This window comes from Ranitomeya imitator, chromosome 2, assembly GCF_032444005.1.
Source record: "Ranitomeya imitator isolate aRanImi1 chromosome 2, aRanImi1.pri, whole genome shotgun sequence".
NCBI lineage: Eukaryota > Metazoa > Chordata > Amphibia > Anura > Dendrobatidae > Ranitomeya > Ranitomeya imitator.
The window spans coordinates 185,805,050-185,826,241 of NC_091283.1; the positions used below are offsets into that span (position 1 = coordinate 185,805,050).

A 21,192-nucleotide genomic window follows, 5' to 3' on the forward strand; every position below is an offset into this window, starting at 1 on the left:
TGTGGCTGGGGCTTAGAAATGAGTGTGGGGATCAGATTCATTTTTTTATATATTGATAGATCAGGCGATTCTGAATGCGACGATTCCAAAAATGTGTGTGTGTGGTTATATTATTTTGAATGGCGGTGATTTAAACTTTTTTTTTTTTTTTTTTTTTTAATGTTTAGATCTCCTGCAGACCCTGGGTTGTCATTCTCCCCCCCCCCCCCCCCCCCAATTGGTAACCCGGAGTCATGTGACATGGGCGGGGCTTGTGATGCACGTCCGGCCCGATCATGTTAAATGCTGCCGTCAGAGATTGACTGCAGCATCTAACATGCATGTTAACATCCACGGGTGGATTGCAATTCCACCCACGCTGTTAAAGGCACATGACACCTGATGAAATCAGCTGACCTGTGCCTGAAAAGATGTGGGCTCAGCGTTGGAGCCTACATCAAAGGAAGAGACTGTACATGTATGGTGCATATTGTGAAGGGGTTAAGTAAGGGTTGTTTTTTTTTTTTTTATGCATTTAAAGGGAATCTGTCAGCAAGTCTTGCGGTATAATCTGAAGGCAGCATGACGTACGGTCTGAGAACCTGATTTCGGCCATATGTCACATTCTGGGCTGCTTGCTGTAGTTTTGATAAAATCAGTTTTATCTGTTGCAGATGTAGCAGTCCTCTGAATGCTGAGCTCTGTATAGCCCCGCCCACTGTGCATAGGCAGAAAACTGCCGATCAGTGGTGGATGTGGGGTTGGACTACCTGGCGACAGCTTTGCTAGTCCTCTCATGGTGATTTACTGAGAAAAGTGTTTTGTTTTTTGTTTTTTTATATATGAAAACTAGAGCAAGCCGCCCAGTAAGTGAAACATCAATGGAATCCGGTTTTACTTTATGCTGCTCTCCGATTAGGTGGAAAAAATCCTGGTGATGGGTTCCCTTTTTAAATGTTTCTAGAAAAGAATGAGATTGGCTCTATATAAAGTCTACACGGATTCAGTGGTGACGTCCTGTAATTATATCATCACCATTGTCCGTGTGGCTCCGAACGACTCCTTTGCCTCCCTCCCACACCGCTCTCCTCTGGAATGGGGACACCAATTGTTTTATCGCTACGTTTCCAGGAGTAGCGGAGGAACGACACAACCCTTGGTTCTAGGAGAAGATGCTCTGATCATTCTTATTTCATGGGTAATGCAGGTAGTTAATAAAACAGACATGTCGGTACTGGTGACGGAGGTCTCTGAAGCTATGGCCGTCCTGGGGGGCATTCATCCCTTCTCTCATGTTACCATTCTGGTTCTTTTAGTGCTTGTAGTTGTAGTTTTGCTCATGAACTTGTCAGAGGCTTAGTGTTGCGTAGTGGGGGCCATGTCTGGGGTCCCGGTCAGAGCACATACGCAGTTAAATGTGATGTTTTCCCCTCACACAGTGCACTTTTTGTTTTTTGGTAACAGATTTTGCTTTATCCCTTTCTGAGTACATCCAGTCACTCCCTTGGGGAATTTCTATATTTTTTCCTCTTGGCGTGTGTAACAGGGAGTCAGAGTTGTGTGTGCTGGCGCCATAACATGTTATGTTCTGTAGTTTACTAGTAATGTTCCTGTGGAGGACGGCGCTGCGCCCCCAGGACGGGGATGTTTGTCCCCCACTACAGCCTGGTAAATAAACAGAGGTACAAGCTGCTCCCTCCTCGCCTGCAGGCGTCCTCTATGGGCTCCCTCCACCCTTTCTCCTCTGTTCTTGGCTCTGATTAGTGTTTTTTAGGAATGATTAGTGTTTTTTAGGAACAAAACGTAAGTCAGCAAAACATCATTTTTTTTTTATTTCTTATTTTTTTAACGAAGTTGCTTAGACATATGCTGACACTGAGCGTAGGGCATCACTAGTGCACGCTGGACTGCACGCCGCCGGTGCCGTTTCCCTTAGTACTGCTGCATGCTTATTATTAGTGGTGGTGGTGGTTTATTTATTAATTTTTTTTTTTTTTTTTTTTTTTTTGGGGGGGGGGGGGGGGGTGAGAAACTAAAAAAAAACAAACATCAGATCGAAGTGTTAAAGGGGTCTCATGCACTTTCATAGTCTTTGTAGCCACTTTCTTCTTTTGAAAAGCTGATGTAAGTCCTGAGGAGGTGGCAATCCTCAGTTAAAGGGAACCTATCACCCCCAAAATCGAAGGTTAGCTAAGCCCACCAGCATCAGGGGCTTATCTACAGCATTCCAACGAGGCATTCCCGCTGCGGTCCGGTCCGATGGGCGTCGCGGTCCGGTCCGGGGCCTCCCATCTTCTTATGATGACGTCCTCTTCTTGTCTTCACGCTGCGGCTCCGGCGCAGGAGCCGGGAAAGGTCAGAGAGGCCCGGTGCCTGCGCACTGCAGTATTTTGTTCTGCCCTCAACAGGGCAGACAAAGTGCGCCTGCGCCAGAGCTGCAGCGTGAAGAGAAGAAGAGGACGTCATCCTATGAAGGTGGGAGGCCCCGGACCGCGACACCCGTCGGAACGAACTGCCCCTCCCCAGGTGAGTATAATGTAACCTCTTTTTCTCATCTTTAGGATACATCGGGGGCTTATCTACAGCTTTACAGAATGCTGTAGATAAGCCTCTAATGCTGGTGGGCTTAGCTCAACTTCGATTTTGGGGGTGACAGGTTCCCTTTAAAGGTTTATACTCCTAAATGGGTATTGTCGGATAGGGCTTTTGCAATATACTGCTTATTACAATTTTCAACCATTCTTGAGCTATTTAAACTTTTTTTTTTTTTTTTTGTTTACAGCTTTGATGCCTGGTAGACCGAACACTGCTTCTAGTTCTGTAGAACTTGTGCCGTGCTTACCAGCTCTTTTTCGATTGAACTTGCCAGCACTGTGTTGAAGCTACAGAGCTCTGTTGCCTTCTACCTGTAATTCTCGGCCAGCTTCAGTGAAGCACATGTAAGCTAGACAGCAGTGGTGGTCGGTCTCCTAGGCAACGCCTTGTACACAAGTGTTAAGGGTCTCAAGAACAGCTGAGAAGTGTAATAAGCAGTAAAATGCAAAGAGTGTTTTATACATGCACTATTAAAGTATTTATCCACCAATGATGATCAGAATACCCCTGTAACTCAGAATGTTATTTAGAAATGGAGTTTAAAGGGGTCTTCCCAAAATCAAAAGTATCACTGATTTTTATATAATGGGTCAAAACTTTATAATCACAGTGGGTTTGACACTGGCACACTTAGATCACCAGAACAGGGGGTCCCCGAGTCTGGTGTTTGGACGGAGCGCAGGGTTCTTAGTGCCTTCTGTCTCTATGGAAGTGGTAGATAGGCGAACTCTGTTATAAGGAATGAATGGAGCAGCCGAACTTGTTGCCTGAGCACCATTCTCGCAGTCAACCTTGGACCCCCTCCCCTGTTCTCCTCCTGATGGGGGGCTTCCTTGCTATCAGAAGCTGTGCTGTGCATATGTACTGAACTCGCAGCTCGCTTGTTAATGAAAAGATCATGGGTGCATAAGTGTAAAGTGTCCCCCATCACTTACTGTAATTTTGCTCCCCACAGTCTGCTGAGGCGTCTGGTCACGCTGATATCCAAACAAGCTACACTCCTTGCATCCAACGAGGCATTCAAGAAACAAGCCGAGAGCGCAAGTGACGCTGCAAAGAAGTACATGGAGGAGAACGACAAGCTCAAGAAGGTATTACACGGTCCTGTACACGGGGTGGAGGAGGGGATGTTACAGGGGTGCAGCGACCTGCTTACATCTAGTCCAGCACTGCTTCACGTCCAAATCTGTGTCCAAGGCTGACACTCCTAACGCTGTTTCTTTGTAGCAGTCAGTGTGCCATTCACAGGGCGCACTGTGCAGTTTGCTTTAAGTAAAAACTGTGCTTTACTCACCCTCCCTGGGTCCTGCACTGAATCTCTTCCGCTGCTCGTGGTGTCTGTTGTTGTCTTCAGCGCTGACGTCACTTAATTTACAGAACTGTCAATCTGCAAGACACTTAGTTTTCTGATTGTCTGCAGTGCTGTAGAGGGCAAGAGCCACCAGGAGCAGCGGCAGAGACTTTAATCTTTACTCACCTTCCCCAGGTCCAGCACCGTTTTGTTTTTAAAGCAATTGCAGCCAGGATACGAGCGTTTTTTAAAACTTTTTGTAAAACCCTTTTAACACAGCAATCTGCATTTTTCTAGCTGAGTGAACTATGCATGTATATAAAGGGGGCAGGAGACAAACCAGCTAACTAAGACATATGGGCACCTCTACAGACATCTGTATTCTGCTAATGGTTTCTGCCTTCAGCCCTGTACATAATTTTCTAAAAAAAAAAAAAAAAAATCCACTTGGATTTGTCCAAGCTTCATCTGAAGAAAGGAAAGGGGCAATAGGGTCTTATGGGATGCCAGTGGGGTGTCAGGGAAAGGGGAGATACTCAACTTGCTAGGTTGCTGAGTGGCAACATAGAATATAACAGCTGCTGCACAGATACCGGTCAAAAGGACGACCATAAATACAGAGCGGAAGACTGAGTTATCACTCATGCGCTGCCGATATCCAAATATCGGTAAAATTAAAACCTTTATTTAGACAGGTTTAAGTCAACACGTTTCGAGGTCAGTCAGAACCTCTTCATCAAGATAAAGATTGGTCCTGCTTGGACCTCGAAACGTGTTGACTTTTAAACCTGTCTAAATAAATGTTTTAATTTTACCGATATTTGGATATCAGCAGCGCATGAGTGATACCTCCGTCTTCCTCTCAAGCTTCATTTGGGCACTTGGATCCAGTTCTTTTGCCGTTTCCAATAATATTTTCACCTCTGAATCTTTTTCCAGCAACTGAAAGCCTCTGGAGTTGAAGTGGCCAATGTGCCCGACAGTAACGCCGAGGAGGAGAACAAGAAGCTGAAGACTGAAGTGAAGAAATTCAAAGAGGAGCTGGAGTCCACCAAGAAGTGTAAGTAGCATCCCAGGCCTGCGACATCGCTCAGGTAAAGGCCTTAGCGTGGCAATGACCATATTCCAATATGTGTAAGGCTGCTGCCGGATTAGGTCTGTGGCGCACATTACCCCAGTCTCTTAGACATGCTTAAAATGTACAGAAACCTTTCAAATACCCCACCACCTCTTTTAAAGGACCTACATTTAAAATAAAGGTAAGTGACAGTTTAATAGAGAGACAAAAGTCTCATTTAGGAGCCTGGAAAAGTCTGCAATGGTCTTTGTCCAGCAGCGGACAATGTAAAGTGGTAACGAATATGTATGTCCTATCTAACTAACAATTTGTGCACAGACATACATGCTGACAAGAGCCAACTGAACGGCATGGTGGGACAAGGAACTGGACGTGGTTGCTGACTGTTGTGTCTGTGCAACTGCAGGTTGTGGACTGGAGGCCTCAGCGACTCCTTCCTGGACAGCAGATTGATAAGGACGTAACACAGGGAAAGGGCCAATGGTTTCACCGTCACATTTTGTACCCAGGCGTTCTCCCCTCCTACTGGGGTGCTGCGCATGCCAGATTGGTAGCCCTGGAAATGTTGGTTTCGACTTGTGGGACCGGTCACTTATGTAACGCGTTGACTGCACGTGTTACACATTATCAGCCGTTCACTGGCCAACACAGTCACAGGGAAGGTCTACTTTACCAGAGACGTATGGACAAGTTCTTGTGGACAGGGGCACTACATTTCCTTTATGGCACACTGGCTGAACCTGGTGGAGTCTGGGACAGAGTCAGAGGCTGGGACATCTTACCCACACCAAGAGTAGCGGTCTAAACATCCAATGGGGTTTCAGTCTCCTCATATTAGAGTTCATGTCTCTCCTCCTCACCAAAAGTAGCCTCCCCATCACTCCTCAGCTGGGAGGTCTGCAGCAGTGCCTTGGTGAAGCAGCAGCGTGCTCTGCTGAAGCTCATCTGTTTATATGATAAAGCTCTCAACACAGCTGACCTGTTGAAAAGAATAAAAGAAAAGACCGATTACTGGCTCTCTACTGAACATCTAACCAAGTCTGGTTGTGTGCAATAATGGGTGTAACTTGGTGGTGGGTTTAAAGCTCGGCAAGCTGGTAAACTCATTCCATGCATTGCCCATGTGCTGAGCTTGGTTGTATAGCCGTTTTTAAAAGCCTACCCTGACTTGCTTGACCTACTTGCCAAGGTACGGCATGTCAGTGCACATATCCGAAAGTCATCTCAGGCTTTCGCCGGACTAGCTTTGCTGCAGCAGCGCTTTAATTTGCCTGATTTGTTCCCTGCCCACACGCTATAATTCGACCTATAATTATAGTAATAATTTTTCTATAGCGCCATCATATACCGCAGTACTTTACATTTTAGATGGGACTTGTACAGATAGACATTACAGAATAACAATGATCACATAAACAGATATCAAGAGGAGTGAGGGCCCTGCTCGCAAGCTTACAATCTGAGAAAAAGTGAAGACCCGAGAGGTGGATGGTAACAATTGCTTTTATTGTTCTGACCAGCCATAATGTAAGAAATCGGGTGCTCATGTAATGCTGCATGAACCGGTTACCAACCACTTTGTTAAAGTACAGACGCAGAGGGCTATTAAATGCATAGTGTGTGAGAACAAGATACAAGGATCCTGGTTACGAAGAAAAATTTGAATGTGCAACACGTGGATAGTTAGATAAATGTGTTGGAGGTAGGTGGTTCATATGTTGGCAAGGCTTAGTGAGCAGCAGCAGAGCAGTGTCTGAATTCCAACTTTTCTATGCCCGTCAGAGTAACACTCAGCCCCCACACAACTGCCGAATGGGTGTAGATCGATGACCTTTCTGAGGTTCTTTAAACTTTAAGTACTGCACCAAGATGAGGTGAGCACTGATGACTCTATTGTCAGCGTAACCATCCCGCTCCTCTGTCTATTAAAAACATTCGCTGCAGAATCTCGGTTGGGAAGCTTTGAATGCTGAGCAGGTGGCTATGGAGCAAGATTTTACAGTGGCTGATACCACACAGCCCAGCCTCACGCAATGTTCTCAGGCCACATTGGGTGATGAGGAACAGGAGGAGGAGGAACAGGAGTTTTAGGTCTGTGCTACAGAGGGGACTCCCAATCCCAGCTTCATACCTGTCCTGCATGGAAAGCTGGAGGAGGAGGAGGCTGTGGCTTGAGGAGGAGAGGATGGTTGGTGTTCTTCCTGGTGAGGACACTGAACATTTGACTCTTGTAGCCTGCCACACATGGCAGAGTTAATGTCGAGATGCCTTTTCCAAGACCCTCACGTGAAGGACGTTTTGTCCACCATGAAATACAGGCTGTACACTTTTCTTGACTCAAGGTACAAGGAGAAATTTTCTTCTCTCATATCGGAGGCAGACGTTCCATTTTCAGTGCATGTATGCCAGAGGGCTGTTGTGGTAGACTTGCGACAACGATTACCCAAAGACAACACTGCTGGCAGAGGTACCAGCTCTTTTCACCCACAAGGAATACAGGGGATGGCCAAGCACACCAGGTGCAACTCGGGAGGCGGGGAGGGGTGTGGATATCCACCAACTGGGCCATTTTCATGAGACCGTCCCATTGGCAAGGGCGATCTGTGGGTGTAACTGACGAGGAGGGAGAAGTTGACCAAAATGGTGAAGGACTACTTATGTGACCATACCAGCATCCTTCCTGATTCTTCAGTGCCCTTTAAATATTATTTGTCCAATTCCACATCTGGCCCGACCTCTCTTTGTAGGTGCAGCCATGCCCTGCCACGATTGTGTTGTCTGAGCGGGTTTTTAGTCTGGCTGGTGTAATCATAATGGATAGGTGCACATGCCTGTCAACGGAAAATGCTGACAGGCTGACTCTTCTAAAATTGAACAAGGGCTGGATTTCCGGCAAATTTGTAAGCCCTACGGAGGACAGCAGCATAATGTGAATGGGGAAGTTGTCTCAACATTCATCCCTTACTATCCAAACCCATTTTGTTCATGAAATCGCCGCCTCCTCCTGCAACATGTACTTGGTGGTCATGTATGTATTCCTTACATGACTAATGTTTTGTACTTTGTGCAAAGTTGGCACATTGTGCAACGGTGAAACTTGTACTCCCTATCAATTGCCTTGCTGACACACTCCAACAGCGGAGTAATGAAGATTATTGCCCCTGCTAAATTATCACGTAAGATTCTCTACCCGGATTGCACCAGTCGCACAACTGCTAGATAAATATTAGGTATTTTAAGCAGTAGAGGAGGAATATTGTTAAGCAATTACCGTATATACCTGAGTATAAGCCGACAACCCCCCCCCCCTAATTTTGCCACAAAAAACTGGGAAAACTTAATGACTCGAGTATAAGCCTAGGATGGGAAATGCAGCAGCTACTGGTAAATGTCAAAAGTAAAAATTAGATGCCAATAAAAGTAAAATTAATTGAGACATCAGTAGGTTAAGTGTTTTTGAATATCCATATTGCATCAGGAGCCCCATATAATGCTCCATACAGTTCATGATGGACCCCATAAGATGCTCCATGTTAAAATATGCCCCATATAATCCTGCATAAAAGTTAATAATGGCCCCATAAGATGCTCCATAGACACATTTGCCCAATATAATGCTGCACAAATGCTGATTATGACCCCATAAGATGCTCCATAAAGACGCTTGCCCCATATAGTGCTGCACAAACGTTATGGCCCCATAGATGCTCCATACAGACACTTGCCCCATTTGCTGTTGCTGCGATAAAAAAAAAAAATCACTTACTCACCTCTCCGTCGCTCAGGCCCCGGGCACTTTCAGTAGTCACCTGCTCCTTGTTCCGGCGCAACTCCATCTTCAGCACTGACATTCATGCAGAGGGCGCGCACTAACCACGTCACCGCGCCCTCTGACCTGAGCGTCACTGCTGAAGACGGAGCGGCGCCCGGAACGGGGAGCAGGTGAATATCGCACAGCGCTCCCCTCCCCGTTATACTCATCTGCTCCTGGCGCTGCTTCCCCGACGCCGCAGCTTCATCCTGTACTGAGCGGTCACCGTTACTGCTCATTACAGTAATGAATATGCAGCTCCACCCCTATGGGAGGTGAAGCTGCATATTCATTACTGTAATGAGCGGTACCATGTGACCGCTCAGTACAGGAAGAAGCTGCTGGACAGCCCCCACTCCCCCTCCCCTGCAGACCCCTGGGTATGACTCGAGTATAAGCCGAGAGGGGCACTTTCAGCCCAAAAAAGTGGGCTGAAAATCTCGGCTTATACTCGAGTATATACAGTAGATTTTAAAATAGTTGTTACTATATGCTGGCACTGAGGAGTATTATTTTATGGTTAAAAAGAAAAAAAGGCTGCTACACAGGAATATTATGTAACTCTCAAAAAAAAAATGGTTTTGTATATGCTGTTACTACTTAAATATTATTTCCCTCTACAAGTAGATGATTTTTATGTTTTGGTAGTGGATGAAATCCTCCCTATTTCTCCCTAATCCCACAGTCTGTTCCTAATACCAACTACTATACACCACAGAGATCTGCAGCATGTACTCGCACTGATGAGAACACCCAGGTGCTTCCTTTCACTCTTCCTCCTATTAAATCTCTCCCTACTAAATCCCCATGTAACAAAGAAGTAATCTTGACAATTTTCAGCTCTTAAAAGAGCTTTTAGGAATGAATAATAACCTCCTATCACGCACAAGATGGCGCCAGCAGCCTTTAAATAGTCCCTATGATGCTGGAAGGCCAGCCAATCACGGTAATGCCACACCAAAGATGGCGCCGGCATTACTGTGATTGGCAAGCCAGCACAGTATGTTCTTTGGCTGAAAATAAAGCGCCAAACATGCTGGGCGGGTCACTCGAGTATACTGAGGCGAATATGTAATTACTCGCAGAGTAATGAATAGCCCGAATACCGTACTATTCCATGCGAGTAACGAATAGTGCTGAATGTATTTGCTCATCGCCACTCGTAATGATCCCTGCCCGCATCCTTACAATCAAAAGTAAGTGCGCGACGGGTAATCGCTGCAATTCAGGAACTTTTGAGGACGGCCGCTCTGTCCTCACAGGTTGTAATCTCAAGAAATGCTGAAGTAGGAGCCAAATGGTTCTGGGTTTGGAAAATCATCTGTTACGATCACAGAACTGTATTAAACTGAACCGAATATTTAACCACGGCTTCCAAAGGATTGTTCAGAACATGTAAAGGAGCGATTAACTGCTGGCAATAACGTCAGCGGAAGATTCCCAACCGCAGGTTAAAGGAACAGAGCAGTCTGTACCAAAGTTTAGGGATGCTGCACTCCGCTTTACCAACATGTTCTCCAAAAAGAGAACAGCAGGGGGTGTTTCACTCTGCAGCTTTACTCCCATAAGTGTTGTCAGAGCAGGTTTACAGGATCCCCATTTAGATGATCTATCCTTAGACCCTCCATACTTTTCAGGGTCCCACTCTCAGTTCCACACCGATCAGCCAGGGCGACGTGGCACTCCAGAGAGTGTTGGCACTTCCAGTAGTAGCAGACGCCATGCATGTATCTGGAGCAGTCATGAGGCGGCAGTTCTTGTATGATCGCTGGGACCCCATTATGCAACTGACTGTTAGGGGGGATCACAGTAGCGATGAGCGTGCTCGGATAAGGTGTGAGTGCTCGAAAAATGTGTTTTGAGTCCCAACGGCTGATAGGCAATCCCTGCATGTGTTGTGGCTGTTGAACAGCAGCGAAGACTCGAACATATTTTTCGAGCATGCTCAGGTGTGAAGAGTGCCTTTGACATGCTCGAAAAATATGTTCGAGTCTTCGCTGCTGTTCAACAGCCACAACACATGCAGGGATTGCCTATCAGCCGTTGGGACTCAAAACACATTTTTCGAGCACTCAGACACTCGGTTAGCGCACAAGCATGGCAGACAACATGTTAACTGAGCATGCTCACTCATCACTAATATGCAGCCCCTTTATTCACTGTTCCTAATGCCAGGAGCCCTGTATAACCTCCGGACACCAGACGTCTTGGCTCCCAGGTTTGAGGACCGAAATCTGCAATGTAATGTGTTGGCCTAGCAGTTCTTTTCAATGTTAAATCCATGTGACCTTCCAAACGTTAGAACATGGCAGACCTCCCCCGTCACCTTCAGCTTGTCCGCATCAACTTCCAAAAATGGATAATGTTCTTGAGCACAAATAGACGCCTTGACCCGTCAGTAATTTCACTTGTCAGCTGAATTATGAGTTCTGCTCCATTCCAGGAAAGTTTATTACCTGCATGGCCGGCACATGAAATTGCTGTATGCTGTGCCTCCCAGGACGCAGTCTGTGGGCGCTCATACTGATGGCACCATGTTATTGATTTTGTTCTGGTGACCTTCTGCCAAGAGCCTTGGGGAAATCTATAACTCACACGCTCTTTTGTGTAAAATAAAAGGGTCTGGTGTTAGAGACCCTGCTATAAACATGTCTGGAATAGATAGGAAGTCACGGTGGCGCAGTGGTTAGCACAGCAGCCTTGCAGCGCTGGAGTCCTGGGTTCAAACCCCACCAAGGACAACATCTGCAAAGAGTTTGTATGTTCTCTCCGTGTTTGCGTGGGTTTCCTCCCACATTCCAAAGACATACAGATAGGGAATTTAGATTGTGAGCCCCATCAGGGACAGTGATGATAATGTGTGCAAAATGTAAAGCGCTGCGGAATATGTTAGCGCTATATAAAAATAAAGATTATTATTATTATTGGTTTATTTCCTCTTACTCATCCCATTAAAGTAGAAGTAAACTTTTAGAAATGTGTTTTTTTTTTTATAAATGTTGAAGCCCCTTAAACCACCTGTAGATCAGTGGGCTCCGAGTTTTGCGACCTCCACCTATTGCTCGGTTCCTACATGATCGCACACACTGCATTTATATAGACTTTTATTTAACACATGCACCGCTGTGCAGCAACTGAACAGAGGGGTCTCTTGGGACCCAAACACAAACCATTCAACAGGGAGTTTAAAGGGCTGCAACATAATATGTAGAAGGGGAGTAAGCAGAAGCCTCATGCAGAAACTTATCTTCCTCAAGAACGTGAGGGTCAAGTGTTGAATTTCAGCATGGCCATTCTGTCCCGAGCTACGAGATTCTAATTCTATTTTGTTTTCTTCTTAAAGCCCTGCAGAAATCTGAGAACGAGGTGATCGCCATCAAAAAGCAGAGCGAGGGCTTGACGAAGGAGTACGACCGGCTGCTGAGCGACCACGCCAAGCTGCAGGTGAGACCGTGGACCTTACTAGGACATCCTCACACACCATGGTGGATGCAGACCTCACACTTCCTATACATACGCCCGTCATATTCAGAATTCATCTGGATATTTCACCACTTGTGTGAATGTTATCATACGAGAATTGCATCTTTTCTATTTCTACATGCCTTAGATAACAAGTCCGGTATTTGGTACATGGACTGTCCGCTCGGCCTTCTGTGTAAGACGAATGTATTAATCTTGTTTCAATATAGAAAAATCAGCCACACTCTTATGGTGCGGCTGATTTTTCTATATTGAACTTGTTGGGTTTTCCCAAGTACAGCCAGCACCAACTTAAGAGAGCGGAGTGCGCTTCTTTTTTCTTAAATTAATCTTGTTTCATTCACCGGGACTGATTACCAAGTCAGAGCCATACAGTGGTAGAGCAAATGTGACTGGACAGAGGCCTATGCTGTTTGCTGGAACTGATCGCCATAAGTCAGCGCTGGTGTCCTCACCCCGGACTGATAGACTAGTACCTACGGATTCTGGCTGACATAACCAGTGGTGCCTCCTATACATCTGAAGTGAGGATTACAGAAGTTGTGGAAATGCCTGTATAAGTGAATAGTGTGTATTATTTGCCTCTGCAGGAGCACAGGGGTACAGTTCCAGATCAGCTTCAGAGCAGCACTTGCAAGCTGTGTAGAAAGGAGCTTGTAAGCGCTGCCGTTCTGATAGACTGCAGAGGTGTCCAGTAAGGCTACTTTCACACTAGCGTCGTACTCGGCCCGTCGCAGTGCGTCGGGCCGACGTACCGACGCATACTGTGGAAGCGCCGCACAACGGGGGCAGCGGATGCATTTTTACATCGCATCCGCTGCCCCATTGTGAGTTGCGGGGAGGAGGGGACGGAGTTCCGGCCGTGCATGCGCAGTCGGAAATGGCGGTCACAACGCACCAAAAAACGTTACAAGCAACGTTTTTTGGTGCCGACTGTCCGCCACAACACGACGCAACCGTCGCACGATGGTTGCAACGTGTGGCAATGCGCCGCTAATACACGCCTATGGAGAAAAAACGCATCCTGCAGACAACTTTGCAGGTTGCGTTTTTTCTGCAAAACGACGCATTGCGACGTGCAGTGCACGACGCTAGTGTGAAAGTAGCCTAACCTAGTTTTCACAAGCACGCTGCTATTTTACCTACTTATGATGAGAGAACCCAGATGTAATCATTGCATGTTATATGGCATATTCACATTATGCTCCACACCTTTACTATACGGGCAGGTCATAAGAATATGCTGACATGGCGGCCCTGACGTCACACATGTGTAGTGTGCTCTGGGCAGGGTTTCGGCCCGGGTGTCATTCTCGTGGCCAGCAGAGAATGTCTTTTACCCCCAACTTTTTATGGGCTGCCAAATGGTTTCAGATACAAACACACGCAGGACTGGCGCATAGCAAATGTGGTGCCAATATTCAAAAAGGGCTCTAAAAGTGAACCTGGAAATTATAGGCCAGTAAGTCTAACCTCTATTGTTGCTAAAATATTTGAAGGGTTTCTGAGGGATGTTATTCTGGATTATCTCAATGAGAATAACTGTTTAACTCCATATCAGCATGGGTTTATGAGAAATCGCTCCTGTCAAACCAATCTAATCAGTTTTTATGAAGAGGTAAGCTATAGACTGGACCACGGTGAGTCATTGGACGTGGTATATCTCGATTTTTCCAAAGCGTTTGATACCGTGCCGCACAAGAGGTTGGTACACAAAATGAGAATGCTTGGTCTGGGGGAAAATGTGTGTAAATGGGTTAGTAACTGGCTTAGTGATAGAAAGCAGAGGGTGGTTATAAATGGTATAGTCTCTAACTGGGTCGCTGTGACCAGTGGGGTACCGCAGGGGTCGGTATTGGGACCTGTTCTCTTCAACATATTCATTAATGATCTGGTAGAAGGTTTACACAGTAAAATATCGATATTTGCAGATGATACAAAACTATGTAAAGCAGTTAATACAAGAGAAGATAGTATTCTGCTACAGATGGATCTGGATAAGTTGGAAACTTGGGCTGAAAGGTGGCAGATGAGGTTTAACAATGATAAATGTAAGGTTATACACATGGGAAGAGGGAATCAATATCACCATTACACACTGAACGGGAAACCACTGGGTAAATCTGACAGGGAGAAGGACTTGGGGATCCTAGTTAATGATCAACTTACCTGGAGCAGCCAGTGCCAGGCAGCAGCTGCCAAGGCAAACAGGATCATGGGGTGCATTAAAAGAGGTCTGGATACACATGATGAGAGCATTATACTGCCTCTGTACAAATCCCTAGTTAGACCGCACATGGAGTACTGTGTCCAGTTTTGGGCACCGGTGCTCAGGAAGGATATAATGGAACTAGAGAGAGTACAAAGGAGGGCAACAAAATTAATAAAGGGGATGGGAGAACTACAATACCCAGATAGATTAGCGAAATTAGGATTATTTAGTCTAGAAAAAAGACGACTGAGGGGCGATCTAATAACCATGTATAAGTATATAAGGGGACAATACAAATATCTCGCTGAGGATCTGTTTATACCAAGGAAGGTGACGGGCACAAGGGGGCATTCTTTGCGTCTGGAAGAGAGAAGGTTTTTCCACCAACATAGAAGAGGATTCTTTACTGTTAGGGCAGTGAGAATCTGGAATTGCTTGCCTGAGGAGGTGGTGATGGCGAACTCAGTCGAGGGGTTCAAGAGAGGCCTGGATGTCTTCCTGGAGCAGAACAATATTGTATCATACAATTATTAGGTTCTGTAGAAGGACGTAGATCTGGGTATTTATTATGATGGAATATAGGCTGAACTGGATGGACAAATGTCTTTTTTCGGCCTTACTAACTATGTTACTATGTTACTATGTTACTATGAATATAAATAGGGAAGAAAGTCTATTAAACGTTTTCCCAAGTGTTAACTGCCAGTCATGCGGTCCCGGCCTCAAGTTTCTGTAAATCTGTGACCTCCCTTGGTGCCACTAATCCATCAAGTAGCTGCCATCATTAAGGGGGGCAGGTGATGCCCCCCATCTGCTGGAAGGTGAAGGTCTTTGGAGAAGCTCAAATCCAGACATCTTGTCATTATCAAACAGTTTGATCACGTTCATTCCAATACCAGCCCAAGAAGGACAAAGTGTGAGCTGGCCACAGAGTCTTTCACGTCCAAGGCTCATTGATGCTTGTAGGTAGGGAGTGAAGGCTAGCCCATCTGGTTTGACCCCATACCGTACTTGTTGTGATGGAAAGGTGTCTGAACATGCAGAGCACCGCATCTTGCTGTAAGTTTGGCCATGTACCCACAGACTGGTCTGAGGGCCCGTTATTACACCTATCTACTGCTGAAAGGGCTCAACGTGGGCATGTGAGCACCATAACTGGACCATGGAGCAATGGGAGGGGTCCTGGTCTACGTCAGGTTGGAGGCCAGGTGTGTGAGCGTCACTTACCTGTGGAAGAGACGGCAGCACGAGGCACTGTGGGAAGAGGGCAGCATGATGGGCAGATGTTCTCCTGGGTCTATCATGTGGATGTGATATGTGCCACCTACGTAAGCTCTGTACTGGAGGTGTGTTTGAGCAACATGACAAAGACCAAGCTGATGACTTCTTCCCAAATTCCCCAGATTTTTGTGGCATGTGCTGGATAAGAAAAACAGTCCGAGCCACTGAAGTCGCACCTCACAACTTACAGGATCTGCTGCTGGCGTCCTGGTGCCGCATACCACAGACACCTTCAGAGGCCTTGTAGGAAACATCAGTGAATGTAGACTTTTAGGACAGAGCAAAGAATGGAGATTTAGACTTTCCTGCTATGTTGACGGATGATCTGGCCTCTCCACCTAACCATTGGTGTATAAGGAGTTAAGTATCGCCGCTCTTAAATACGGCTTCCGCTCTATATCACATTTCAGTCCTAGCTAAGGGAATAGAGCTCAGCTGCAGTACCAGGAACAGCCTGTGGTTAGAAGTGGTGCTATTTCAGAAAATAAGTCCCTTGTGAAAAACTCCTGAAAAAAAAAATGAAAGGCTAAAATTACATTAACTTTTTCCTAAGCCTCTGATTGGAGGTGCTGACCACACACAAGCCGTCACCTGCAGCGCACGTGCCGCCCTGCCTGTCATGTAGGATTTTTTTTTTTTTTTTAGTCACGAGTTAAAGCTATGGCTAAAGTCAAGCTAGGTGCTAGTAATAAAGATAAGTCAAAGTGTCAGAAGGAGGGGACACCCGTGTTACACCCAGCGTGATAGGGAGCAGCTATTTACAAGCCACCAGTCTCCGCCAGCGTGGAGGGAGAGGAATGTGGAGGACAGACAACGCTCTGCTCCCGAGGAGGAGCCCACCTGCACTCAGATGTGCCCACAAACCAGTCATTGACTCGTCCTCTTCTGGCCACCTTGTGTTTTTTTTTGTTTTTGTTTTTTTTGTTTGTTTTTTTCAGCCGGAAATATGTTTATTCCATTGTCGGCTGTATTGGTTCTATTCCACCAGCTCTGGTGTTATTTCTGTGCATCCACTGACTACTAGCATTTTTATGTATGTATATATGTACACGATGGTGGCCCAACTCTAACGCATCGGGTATTCTAGCGTATGTATATAGCAGCCACATAGTATATAGCACAGGCTACGTAGTATATAGCAGACACGGTCTATAGCACAGGCCACGCAGTCTATAGCACAGGCCACGTAGTATATAGCAGTGTGTGCATCATATCCCTGTTAAAAAATAATTAATTAAATAAAAATTAGTTATATACTCACCAGCATCCAGCGAAGCTGTGCCGATGCGCGCGCTGCTGCCGCCAGCTTCCGTTCCCAGGATGCATTGCGAAATTACCCAGATGATTTAGCATTCTCGCGAGATCGCAAAATCTTCTGGGTAATTTTGCAATGCATCTCTGGGAACGGAAGCTGGCGGCAGGAGCGAACGCATCAGTGGACGACGGAGGGTGAGAATAGCAGGTTTTATTATTTTTTAACATTAGATCTTTTTACTATTGATGCTGCACATGCAGCATCAATAGTTAAAAAGTTGGTCACACAGGGTTAATAGCAGCGTTAACGGAGTGCATTACCCTCGGCATAACGCTGTCCGTTAACGCTGCCATTAACTTTGTGTGAGCGCTGACTGGAGGGGAGTATGGAGCTGGCGCTGGGCACTGACTGGACGGAAGTACGGAGGGACTAATTCTTGGCCGAACTGTGCCCGTCGCTGATTGGTCGCAGCCGCCACCAATAAGCAATGTAGGTTTTCCGTGACAGACCGACAAGTACCCCTTAGACAATCATTCATACATACATACATACATACATACATACATACATACATACATACATACTAAAAAAAAACCTGCGAGGAGTTTTGACACTTATTTGCATAGTATGGCGCTGCCTAGTGTTTAAAGTGACTAGTATTGCGCACATCCATCTACTGGGCTGAGTGCTGGTGGACGCACACGCTCCATCTCTCTACAAGTTAGCTTGTGCCGTGCTTGAGCCATCTATTGGCTATTTCTATTAGTTGTTGCTGCTGCCAAGCTTATTACACGCTTGATCAAAATTCTTGCTACCCCTCGTTTAATGACAGAAAAACCCACAATGGTCACAGAAATAACTTAAATCTGACAAAAGTAATAATAAAAGATCTGTGAAAATGAAAGTCAGACATTGGTTTTCAACCATGCTTCTGCAGAATTAAAAAAATAAAATAAAATAAAAAATAAAACTCATGAAATAGGCCTGGACAGAAATGATGGCACCCTTAACTTAATATTTTGTTGCACAACCTTTTGAGGCAATCGCTGCAATCAAACGATTCCTGTAACTGTCAGTGAGACTTCTGCACCTCTCCAGAGCAAACTGCTCCAGTTGTCTCGTGTGTGAAGGTTGCCTTTTCCAGACGCCATGTTTCACCACTATCCAAAGATGCTCAATAGGATTTATGTCAGGGCTCATAGAAGGCCACTTCAGAATAGTCCAATGTTTTCCTCTTAGCCATTCTTGGGTGTTCTTAGCTGTGTGTTTTGGGTCCTTATCCTGTTGCAAGACCCATGACCTACGACTGAGACCAAGCTTTCTGACACTGGGCAGCACATCTTTCTAGAATCCCTTGAGATTCCATTGTACCCTGCACAGATTCTAGATACCCTGTGCCAGATGCAGCAAAGCAGCCCCAGAACATAACAGAGCCTCCTCCATGCTTCACAGTAGGGACAGTGTTCTTTTCTTGATATGCTTCATTTTTTCCTTCTGTGAACAAAGAGTTGATGTGCTTTGCCAAAAAGTTCCGTTTTTGTCTCATCTGTCCATAGGACATTCTCCCAGAAGCTTTGTGTGGATTGTCAATATGTAGTTTGGCTAATTCCAGTCTGGCTTTTTTATGATATTTTTTTTTTTTCCAACAATGGTGTCCTCTTTGGTTGTCTCCCATGAAGTCCACGGATGTTGCGAGCTGACACTGATGCTCCTTGAGCTTGAAGTTAACCTTTAATCTGTTTAGAAGTTTTTCTGGGCTCTTCTGTTACCTTTCGTATTATCCGTCTGTTTGATGTTCATCAGTTTTCCTCCTGCGGCCACGTCCAGGGAGGTTGGCTACAGTCCCATGGATCTTACATTTCTGAATAATATGTGCAACTCTAGTCTTGGAGATGGTCTTATAACTTTTACCTTTAACATGTTAGTCTATGATTTTCTTTCCAATCTCCTGAGACCACTCTTTCCTTCGCTTCCTCTGGTCCATGTTGAGTGTGATACACACCGTGTCACCAAGCAGCACAGTGAGTATCTGTAGCCCTATATACCGGCCACTCACTGATTCAAAGATTGTAGACACCTGTGATGCTAGTTAGTGGACACAACGTGATTTAATATGTCCCTTCTGTCACATTATTTTCAGGGGTACCATCATTTCTGTCAAGGCTATTTGAGTGTTGTGTTTTTTTGTTTTTTTTTTTGTTTCTGTGACCATTGTGGGTTTTTCTGTCATTAAACGAGGGGTACCCACAATTTTGACCATGTGTGTAGATGGATCTACTTTTTGTTAAATACAGTTTGAACTCCAGGTGGCGCTACATTATAGTAAGAAAATGTAATTCCTACTGGAGTCAAGGAAGAGATTTGTAAGGAGAGGGGCAGGCATGCCCTTTAATCCAAAGAGTTTGTCCTTGAGGGAAATGGGTTGTAAAAGAAGGAAAAAAACTAGTTGATTTATAGAACTAATGGTTACAAAATTTCTGTAACTTTGCTGGACTCTGAGGCTATGTGCACACTTTGCAGATTCCACTGCGGATTTTTCTGCAGTGGAATTCCAAAATCCGTGGACATGCTGCGGAATGTAAACCGCTGCGGATCTGCAGCAAAATCCGCAAAGTGTGAATATAGCCTCAGAGCTGCTGTATGAGACTTTCCCCAGCTGGACAATACCGATATGAGGGGGTAGACTGAGCGTGCCGCATGTAAACACAGGAGAGATCTGTGCTGCCGAATTCATGCTGGACGCAATGGAAGACTGATTCCTGTATATTGGGGAGCAGCATGAAAACGAGGTAGAATCTACACCCGGCTCTGCATTGTCTGACTGCTGCTGGCTCTGTACAGCATGTAGTAAGACTCTCAGGTTTACCCTTTACTAGCCACCGTGCCCTTCTCACAAAATAAAATAAAAGCCATCATTTTGATTTTTTTACTATTTAATCTGAGTGCAGCATTTTGTTGTGGCAGAGATCCTGATTCAAGCGATGTCACTTACCGGGCTGCTTGTTGTAGTTTCAATAAAAGCATTTTTTTTTTCAGTAGGAGATTATCACTACAGGACTAGCTGTCTCATGCCTCCGAGTCCTCCTGCTCCGTGTACGTGCCACTGGCAGCTTCTGCCTATGCACAGTGTAAATGTAAAGCTGACAGAGGTGTTGGTGGGGCTATACAGAGCCCGGCCTTCAGAGAACTGCTAGATCTGCAGCAGAGAACAGTGACTTTATCAAAACTGCAGTAAATGATGCATTGCTGGAATCTGGGTCTCTGCCCCTAAATCATGCTGGGGTAGCAAAAGCCTAGTCACAAACTCCGTTTAAGGCAGCTTGCCTTGCAAAAAAAAAAAAATGCCCTAACATGTCTATGTTGAAAGAAAATTAATAAAAAAAAAAGTTATGGCTTTTGGAAGAAGGGAAGGAAATTATGAAGGTGTAAAAATGACAATTCACCTGAACAAGAAAGTGCTAAGGTCCTTGGTGAGAACAATACCTACTGTGCACCATCGGAGACGATCACTGTGACCAGGTTAGGGATTCCCTGCCGAGCTGCCCCACTGTCTATTTTGATCGTTCACGTTGATCACCCAGAGTTACAGATCAGATAGACGTCACGTTATTCCACAACAGATCAATACATTTTTATTAGCGGTTTGGATGGTGTTTCCAATTTCTGATATTTATCCGCTCTGCGCCTCCTTCTAAAATAGTGCACAGATACAGAATTCCTCCTGGATCATATGTATTGCATTACCAGCTCATATAAATAGTTTATCATGGTGGCTCTATGTAATCTCCTAAGCCCCATATGTGGTGAGGAGCCATTAACCAGCGACGATAATGTGTGCGAACTGTAAAGCGCTGCAGAATATGTTAGCGCTATATAAAAATAAAGATTATTATTATTAGCACTGAGGTGGCTTGTAATATTACTACCAGCTCTGGGCATCGTATGACACAAAACGAGGCGTCATTGTCCATCATATGTTCTGTGAAGCTCCATTCTGTTGGTTTTGCAGGATGTGACTAGATCAGAGTTGAATAGATATGTAGATGTATACACTTCAGAATTCATCCTGCTACTTCTATCCACCCTCACATCATCAGTAGATGGCAGGCCTACATGCCCAAGGCGTTTCACTGTCCCCACCATGTGTAACATGTTGATATATGCTCCCTTTTTCTCCTCGGTATGTTTTTTTTTTTTTTTCTCTATG

At 45.4% G+C, this 21,192-nt stretch overlaps 1 protein-coding gene across 2 annotated transcripts in view; it reads left to right on the forward strand.

Moving 5' to 3' along the window:
- Positions 1-21,192, forward strand: part of BCAP31 (B cell receptor associated protein 31) — a 54,601-nt gene that overhangs the window by 28,183 nt on the left and 5,226 nt on the right. For both annotated transcript variants that reach the window (XM_069748294.1, XM_069748293.1), the window contains exons 5-7: positions 3,530-3,665; positions 4,805-4,925; positions 12,098-12,198. In XM_069748294.1, coding sequence (XP_069604395.1) covers positions 3,530-3,665; positions 4,805-4,925; positions 12,098-12,198 — 358 coding nt within the window. The remainder of the gene's footprint in view (positions 1-3,529; positions 3,666-4,804; positions 4,926-12,097; positions 12,199-21,192) is intronic.